Here is a 9,571-nt window from a genome sequence, read left to right on the forward strand (position 1 = left end):
GATTCCAGTACAGATTGATTACAATAAGCTGAGAGTAATGAGATGCACTGGGTCCTCAACTATTCATTCTCAACTTTGTGACATGTTTCCTTACAGCCACATGCGCATTTTCCTATAACCTGGAATTATCTAGGCAACAGCCTACAAACAACACATGCGTTAGCTAATTTTATCTGAATGGTCATCTGTCTGAGTCCCTTCCCTCCAATTTCTGCCAGGCACTTCAAGTTAGCCATAATTCAGAGACATACACAAAAATTATAACCAAAACATAAAATACTCAGGGAATACCCTGGAAAAAAATAAGATTTTTTTTTAATTGAAGAACAGAATTCCAATTGACAAATTAGAGGGCAAGTCAATTACAGGCCTTCAGGCAAAAATTATTACTTTTGCCTCCAGCCTTTAAAGTGACATGATGCACCTTAAATAAATTAAGGGGACAGCAGTTCTCTTTCGTCATTGATGCTTCACTTCATGCTCTTGGCAAAATCTTCACCTTTCTTGATAGAAGCTTTCAGCTCTGCAATAGCCCCAGCTACCATCTTCTCTTCAAAAGGAGTGATCTTGCCAATACCTAAGTTTTTCTCAATGCCATTTTTCTGAAGCAGGGGAAGAAAGATAGAAAATTAGCACACTGTAGTAAGACATTAACAAGCACAATTTTTCACTGGAAAATCATTAGCTCCTTTAAATCATAAGATAGACACAGATGGGCTATTTCCAAGTTTCAAAAGGGGTCAAATAAGCTGAGCCATATTTAAGAGAAAGCTCTTGATAAAAATTAGTGTTCATGATGCACATTAGTAGCCTAGAAATGAACTGCTGTTAAGTAATTCTCTAGCCTGAGCTGTCCCACTAGTACTACTATTTTACTAGATTCTTACACTATCAAGTGGCTAATTGTCCACTGTGTACATTTGCCCACTGGATAACTGCCTCAGAGCTAATATAGCTCCAATTCATCATGTACTTACCCTACATAGGTTACCAATTAGAGTGCTGGTTTCAATATAATAGTGCTAACACGGACTTTGGAAGCTTGATTAGCCAAGGGCCTGACTGACAGAAAACTACCTCTGCACATCAAAGGACCTACTTTTAAAGGTCATCATTTCAAGCATTACCAAGATCATTTGTTACTGGCCATTGTTCCAGGACTTTAGTCTTAACTTAGGGCTTGTTATCTTAAATCCAATCAGTCACAGTTAAATAACCCGAGTCTACTTCAGCAGAAACAAAGAGTTCACTTTTTTCAAGCATATTACAGACACCATTAATACATGTACTACTCATAGTAAATTTACAGACTGGTATTCTAATGACTGTTTTACCCATTAGATAATCCCTACGTCCCACCAATAGTATACATACTAGTTGAAATCCACAGATCTAAGGCATCATCTCTCCTGTTCAAATTTGTACAAGATCTAACATGGTCAGAAGCTCAACTTCCTGTCACACAGGAAGGCTTCCTCCTACACTGATCTCAGGTTATCAAACTTGCTATTTTGGAACTACTGACAGTCCCAACTCTCTGCATTTCTCTTTTTTGACAGGCTTTTAAGTGTTCATTTGTTTTAGTATCAATTTTAAGGTATTTTTGCTAACTATTCTGAGTACACTTCGGAGCAGGAAAGCAGGGTAGAAATTAAATAAACACTTTTGGGGTGTCTTTTAAAACAAATGCAAATAACAATTATCAGGCAAGGACAGCTCTGCAGCAGCCCATACTATGAAAATCTATTTCTGCAGAATAGGAACAGGCATGTTTCCCGTGTTATTTAATGTTACCTATTTAAACATTCTGGCATAATCTATTTTTTGATTAATATTACTATATGTACTTGTCTTGCTTTTTTGCTACTTATTTGAGTGCTGATTTGCAGCTAAAACTGCTTTCATTAATTATGTACCACTGGGAGTTTTTTTTCCCCTAAAACATAAAGTGGTTAACAATTACATCACTAGAAGACAATCATACATAAAGCAAATTAAATTAAGAGCTGCCCAGATTATGTACCCCAAGGAGCAGAGGTGTTGAAAAGTATGAACATTCTGTTTCTTCTGATCGAACGAAGGCGCATTCAATGACCCCTTCTTTGCCATTCACAGCATCTAGGACTGAGAAGACAAACCGGGCACCAGCATAGGCCATAGACAATGTAGCTGATCCTGTTGGAATAAAAGTGGACAATTCAAAGATAAAGAAACGCTTCTGTGGAGTTTCCCATAGCTTTTCCCAATATAAATCTAGTAGTGAAATACATTTAGATGGTATAATACTCTCATTAGTTTGCCTAAGAGCCAAGGTAGACCATTCAAGAGTGGTCCAGCCCTGACTTGAACCCTACTGAACTTCTCTGCAGGGACCTGAAAATGGCTGTCCACCGACAGTCACCATCCAGCTTAATGAGCTTGAGATGATTTGCAAGGCAGAATAGCAGAAAATTCCCCCAATCCAGGTGTACAAAGCTTGTCATGGCATATCCCAAAAGACTTAAGGCTCTAATTGCTGCCAAAGATGCTTCAATGAAGTACTGAGTAAAGGGTATGAATACTTATGCTAATGTGATATTTCAGTTTTTTCTTTTTAATCAATTTACAGACATTTCTAAAATTCTATTTTCACTTTGTCATTATGGGGTACTGAGTGTAGATTAATGAGAAAAAAATAAATTTCAACAACTACAGAATCAGGCTGCAGCACAACAAAATTGACAAAAGTGACGGGGGTCTGAATACTTTCTGAATTCACTGTATATTATGACGACAATGAGGCTGATCCATCTTAGAGAACTGTTTAGGAAAGGATGGAGCCAAAAAGTTATCTCTCAGCCAAGATGACAAACACAATTTTGTTGGCCAATCCCCCTCTACAAAAAAAAATTCAACAACAAATAAACAAGCAAAAAACAATCCATTGTGTTGAAAACTCAAGTAGTTCTCTAAAACATGGGCATGGGAAAAATGCAGCCAGGGTAAAACCACAACCACAACTCACCTCTACCACAAACAATCCAGATAGAGGAAAAATATTCCACAAACTAACCTGCGCCTGCTTTTGCTTTGACAACTTCAGTTCCAGCTTCCTGAATCCTTTCAACGAGGGTCACCAACTGATTTTCAGGAAAATCCACTTTTGGTGTGCACTGCAACAGGGAAGCAACACAGGATTTAATCTCATCTCTATCACACTCTTATATTATTGGGTTTGGAACTTTCAACAACAGAATTGAAGCTTCTTTCTCCATCCCTTAGTGACATATCAATTAAGAATCAGATCTGCATTAGCTGCATTAGACCCAGCCTTCAAGACAACATTCATATGTGTGTTCCAAGAGCAGTGGATTCTGTCAGGAAAAGGAACGCGGAGCCCAAATCTTCTACTCCACCATTTCTCAACTATTCTCCCTCAACTTTCCAGAAGAAAGCAGCTGACAGATTCATTCTAAATGAAAACAACTTGGAAGCTGATCATTGATGCAGAGACCTGGGGGAAGGGATTCAATATTTAGTTTTTTTCCAAAAAAGAGAAGTATTCCATAAAATAAGAAGGCATACTCATGACTGCCTGTACTGTTAGATTCTGGACCAGATGAACCTTCCAGTAGTTCTTCAAGAGCAACCCCATGTACGGCACAAAGAAATAGTCTAGCCCTGAGGTAATCGAGGCAAGTGACTGAAGAGGTATCCGATCTAGGAAAGGCTATAACTGACACATCATCTGAGCCACAGATGCCATCTGCTCATTCAGCAGGAGCTATGACTCCAGAAGGACCCCAAATTGTGCATCCTCCTTGAATGGTGAAGTACAAATCCATTCAAGCTCAAAGCTGGAATAGCTCAGACCTGGGCGGTCCAATCAATCACAGCCACTCAATTTTGGTAAGATTGAGCCAGAAATGGTTCCTCCCTGTCCAGACCTGGTCGGTTTCCAGGCACTGGGATAGAACCTTGACAGCTTCAGTTGGCTGGCCCAGAGTTGAAAATATAATTATACTTCAAACCTTAAAATTAGGCTACTTTCATAGGTTTGAACACAGAGCTGCATTTGACAAGTGGTTGAAAGCAGAGATCGGTTTCTTTCCAAATTCTTTTCATGGGTCATACCGTTCTATATAGTGATATGAATTTTGAATTTTAGCCAAAACTACTCAGAGAAATGAAATTTTATCACACACCTGTGAGATTAGTGGGATGATGGTTTTCCCTGCATGGCCACCGATCACAGGAACATTGACACGAGCTGGATCCAAGCCCTGTGAAAATGGCAACTTTCAGCATATATTTAGAACTCAGTTTTGCAACAAGATGGGTGAATTATGTGCTTAATTCAACAGTAAAACCTCCCACTCCTCACAAAACAGAAAAATTTGGAAAATGAAATATGTGAGAACGAGATATAGTTTATAAATCTTCCTTTTACTTTATTGTCAGAGAAACTAGAGCTCAAACACTTATAACTGTTTAGATTCTCAGTTGCAACTGTGTTCTGACCTGGATTTTTTCTCAATTTAAAAACATACAGCTTGTTACCTCGAGGGCCATACCAGGGCTTTGCACGTCATGCCGAGAGATGCACTTCACTTAAGCCAGGAGGTTTAATGGTAAAATTGAAACGTTAACCCTTTTTTTCATTGTAAACTTCAATATTCCCAAACTCAGCAAAAATAGCTAACGTTTTTGGTCCCATTGACTCTGAGGAGCTTTAGGAACACAAATAGAATACTGGTGGGGCTCCTGAAGATCAAGATGATGCTTCTTGCACCTCTGCTCTGAATTACTGGAAAACATGGACAGGCTGCAATGATATGCAAAGAAAGAAGTACACATTTGCAAACTGCTTAAGATATTTTAGAGGTATTCTAGCCATGAGCTATGAACTCCTGTTTCATAGCTGGGCATCTCTGCAACAAGTTACCAATGTGGTTGGTCCAAATGTGGTTAGAGAACAAAGGTTCTTTGGCCGTTTCCTCTTTACATCCTGACAGCAGACTAATAATGCAGACTAATTCTGGAAATGATTGTCATGCAGCCAAACCAAAAGGAGTAAATCAGAACCATGTCATGGGAAGCCTATTTATGATCCTAGCAAACCTAATGCCAAGGTGAGAAGACAACATAGTGTTCTGCACAAACGAACAGATGTGGTTTACAGTTGACCAGGTACCAGTTCTTCGCAGCTTGGCTTTTGAGAGGACAAGTTTTCTACTGCTCACTAAGACTTTTTAGTTTTCAAGAAAGATCCCAGAGGAACAGCCTCCTTCACAATTTGTTAGTCAGGGAATAACATCAGTGCTGTAGAAACTGAAAGATTAAGCTTGTATCAGAGATCAGCAATAATTTTAGATGGCATCCACTACCTGAAAAGATTCCTGACCTATATCATTCCATTACGAGGTGGGATCTTGAACACTGACCTACCAATGCCAAACTGGCAAGGTATTTATCACCCATTCACAGGGTGGAATACTAAGGTATAAACAAGTTATGTCCTTGACTTGCTGAATCTGCTAGCATTTGTGTTTTATCAGCATGGTAAGATTTAATCCCTTATTGAAGCTACAGGGACAAACTTTTGTGCATAATCAATAACCCCTCAAGATCAAGGAATAAAAAGTGGTTTATTCTTTGCCTTAGCTCACATGCAAGTTTGGTCTAATGGTTAAGGCACCAGGCTAGAAACCAGAAGATTCTGAGTTCTACTCCTACATTCAGCATGAAAGACAAGCAGGTGATTTGGGGCCAGTTGCTCTCTCTCAGCCTAACACACCTCACAGGGTGGTTGATCACATTCCTTGACCATGCCTGTTTGGTCTACCAATCAATGGGAAAATATACAAAGAAACTTAGTAATGAGAGGAAATTTACTATAGTCTCACAATTGATATATGCCTAGGCTGCTCTGGATAATTCCTGATTCCTCTAGAGCAGATCTGGAAGATCACATCAAAATGTAATAATTGGTTCCCAAATTGTTAATAGTCTCCTAAATCTTTATGTAAGCAGCCAGCTGCAAGCTATTCCATTACAGCAGACATGTCAAACTCATGACATCACGTGATGTCACACGACATATCAGAGCTTTTTCACAATTGCCAGCAATGGGGTGGGCGCGGTTTCTTCATGACGCGTCCGGCCCACAGGCTGGCAATTTGACACCCCTGCATTATAGTATCAGTGAAGACCCATCTCCTTACCTCATCATAGCAAGTCAATTAGAAAATTTGTGCCCTATTATAAACTGGGATAAATTAGCTCTAAAGGAAAAAAAGCTCAGTTTCCATTTTTCAATTTTATTTTAGCTACAGAATGCTGTAATAGTCATGCTTAGAAAAATAAATTTTGTTGAAGTTGACAGGAGGATAGAAAGAAGAATCCATTTCAACAGAAAATGCTTTGCTGCAAAAATGCAACCTGACTCTACTAACATACCTTCAATTCAGCTACAAAAGTATTTGCTCTCACAATGTCCAGAGTTGTGACACCAAAAATTCTGTTAGGATTATATACACCATGTTTTTTAAAAATCTCAGAAGTAATTGGGATGGTGGAATTGACCTGAAAATGAAAGTAGTTTATTGCCTCAATTTTAAATAAAAAACAAAAGAATATATCTTAATTTTCTAATATTTTAAGTTTCCCTTGAAGCAGTTCTCACCCAAAATGTTTTAAAACAGATTTCCAAGTTTATATGTTTAATATTATCTTGAAGGTAAGATATTGAGTACATAAAACAATATGTAAAATCAGATCCATCTTTATTCAATTCCAACACTTTTCCCTTTAAAGTAGAAGCCACAAGAATAATATAAAGGAATAGATCCCCACCAACTGTTTCAGTAGCACAGTACAGGCATATGGAATTCCTTGCAAATATCCTAAGTAACAGTTCTACATAAACAGTTCTAACATTAGTTTCTGTTACCTCTCAACAGCCACTTCAATAATTAGCTGTTATCTCTTCTGTGGCAGGGAATTTAGTAGTCTGTGATTCTATTCTGAATCTGAATGAACATGGGGGTGATGAAAATCTATGTAAAAAGCTGTCTTGGAAACATGAGGAATCTATTTAATGCTCAGTAGGCCATTTGGTTTCCAACAGATATAGTAAAAACAGAGATGTGCTTAAAATGGCAGCAATGTGGCTGATTTTCCTTATGTGACTTATATGAAGCCATTGCAGCCAACCACAACATATTGCATTATATTTCTCAAAGAACATGGCTGGAAAGCGCTTACCGGATTTGCAATAATACAGATAAGGGCTTTAGGGCAGTGCTGGGCACAAGCACCTGCCAAGTTAGCAACGATGGTAGCATTTGTATTGAACAGGTCATCACGAGTCATCCCTGTATATTAGCATAAAGAATTTGTTAACAGTGTTATGCACGCCATCCAGATCATACTTGACAGATAGGTCAACATAATTTACTATCAGTGCCCCCACTCCCTATATCCTGCAGTGTACAGCAAGAATTGCTCCCCCCACCCAAATGTTGTTTCTTTTCTTTCAAGAATATCCTTCAAGATATTCTGGTATCCAACAGCCATCTGAATTGCATGGGCAAGAAACACTTTACAGCAGAGGTCCCCAACCTTCTGGGCACTGGGGACCGGTTCCGTGGAAAGAGGTCTTTCCATGGACCGGAGAGTGCGTGGTTTTGTGTGCTACCTGCATCTCGCAGATGGGGCTTTGCTTGTTTGTGCAGACCGGTTGCTGACATGCCGTGGCCCAATACTGGTCCACGGCCCGGGGGCTGGGGACCCCTGCTTTACAGGACTAATAAAAGATTTCTAACAAAATATCCCTTTGGAGGCAGCCAGAGTTTATACTCTTATACAGCAGAATAAGCCATCATTCTACTCATCTCCAAACTCAGATGAGTGTCAGTTCTAAGGCCAAGTGGAAGGTTAGAAATCTCCTTCATGAGTAGAAAAGAAGTCTCAGACTTTAGCTGACTTTATCCCAGATTTCGAAGGACTGGTAATCTCATTAGAATTTTTTTAGTATTTATCAATTTTGAAACTGCCCATCTCCCTCAAAGAGGAACTCTGGGTGGTGTACAAATAAATATTAAAATGTAAGAATAGCATATAAAATTTTAAAAGACAAGAATGATTTAAAAATACAATGTTAAAATATTTTTTTAATTAATTAAGAGGCAGGAGAGGGCTTTCAGAGTGCTAATCAGCCCCACGGCTCCTCTGTGAGCCCTACTTGGCAGCAGCAAATTGTTAAATGTATTTTAGGAGACCTGAAGTTGAGATCAAAAATTTCAAGAAGGATCAACCTGTTCACATTGCAAAAAAATGTGAACAGGTGCTCTCAAGAGTCACGTGGACCCAGTAAAAACACAGCAACAGAGCTTTGATCACTAATGGGCAAATATTCCAAGAAAAGTAAGGCTAATGCCTCCTAAAATGACTCTAGCCTACTTATAATCCTTATAGAGCTGTACTGCAGAAATGGGAAGTACTAATAATTCACAAGAAATAATTTAGTGCCAGCAATGGTGGATAAAGGAACAAAATAAAGGGAAGTCTGATACAAGATAGAAGACGGGAAATCTTTCAAATGGGTTAAACAGCGTTTTGAAGAACAAGGAAGGAATTGACAAAATACTGCAAACTTTAATTTATAGGACAGCGCACATTAGGATTTACTCTAATTTCACTGAATACTTTTACAGTGAGCAAATAAATTATTTCAGACATGTCAAACACAAGGCCCGGGGGCCGGATCCGGCCCGCGAAGTGGTTTCATGTGGCCCACGAAGCCATCCTGGAAAAAGTGAGGGAACGGCCCCCGCTGCCTTGGCCCTGGCCTAGAGACCCTTCTTCTGCCAGAGACCCCCAGATCTGTCCCACTCCAGCCCAGGCCCCCATAGGCACCCTTGATGCCAATGATGTAGAGCTGGCCACGCCCACCCAGTAGGTCATACGCACTCTAGCCACGCCCACCCAGTAGGCCATGCCCACCCTGGCCATACCCACCCGGCCCCCTGAGGGCAACCGCAATGCTATTGTGGCCCTCAATGAAATTGAGTTTGACACCCCTGAATTATTTGATCCCCTGCTGATTTTGCAAATTTTCCCACTGACAAGGAAATGATTAGTCTATAATTTTAATGGTAGGTTCATTTTAACAGTGAGAGACAGAATAACAACAACAAAAATCCAGGAAAATGCATTTTAAAAAAGTTATAAATTGATTTGTGTTTTAATGAGTGAAATAAGTATTTGATCCCCTATCAATCAGCAAGATTTCTGGCTCCCAGGAAGGGAGTGCTCCTAATCTCAGCTTGTTACCTGTATAAAAGACACCTGTCCACAGAAGCAATCAATCAATCAGATTCCAAACTCTCCACCACGGCCAAGACCAAAGAGCTGTCTAAGGATGTCGGGGACAAGATTGTAGACCTACACAAGGCTGGAATGGGCTACAAGACCATCGCCAAGCAGCTTGTTGAGAAGGTGACAACAGTTGGTGCGATTATTTGCAAATGGAAGAAACACAAAATTACTGCCAATTTCCCTTGGTCTGGGGTTCCATGCAAGATCTTAC

At 39.6% G+C, this 9,571-nt stretch overlaps 1 protein-coding gene across 1 annotated transcript; it reads right to left on the bottom strand.

Moving 5' to 3' along the window:
• Positions 1 to 277: 277 nt before the first annotated feature.
• On the bottom strand, positions 278 to 7,375 carry LOC308679371 (malate dehydrogenase, mitochondrial). Its single transcript, XM_081346980.1, has 6 exons — positions 7,246 to 7,375; positions 6,439 to 6,564; positions 4,185 to 4,262; positions 3,053 to 3,152; positions 2,024 to 2,175; positions 278 to 602 (listed from the first exon to the last, which is right to left on the bottom strand). The coding sequence occupies exons 1-6, from the start codon at positions 7,351 to 7,353 to the stop codon at positions 471 to 473; spliced, it is 696 nt and encodes a 231-aa protein (XP_081203106.1). The 5' UTR covers positions 7,354 to 7,375; the 3' UTR covers positions 278 to 470.
• Positions 7,376 to 9,571: the final 2,196 nt, after the last annotated feature.

The sequence above is a fragment of the Vipera berus genome, assembly GCF_964194415.1.
Source record: "Vipera berus genome assembly, contig: HAP1_SCAFFOLD_320, whole genome shotgun sequence".
NCBI classification, from domain to species: domain Eukaryota; kingdom Metazoa; phylum Chordata; class Lepidosauria; order Squamata; family Viperidae; genus Vipera; species Vipera berus.

Bases quoted from the DNA above. Each gene is read 5' to 3' on its own strand.
- LOC308679371 (XM_081346980.1), bottom strand. From the start codon at position 7,353: ATGACTCGTGATGACCTGTTCAATACAAATGCTACCATCGTTGCTAAC. The intron at 4,263-6,438 runs GTATGTTAGTAG...CCATTTTCACAG, and splicing joins CTTTTGTAGCTGAATTGAAG to GGCTTGGATCCAGCTCGTGT. The intron at 603-2,023 runs GTACATAATCTG...CCCCTGCTTCAG, and splicing joins CAACACCTCTGCTCCTTGGG to AAAAATGGCATTGAGAAAAA.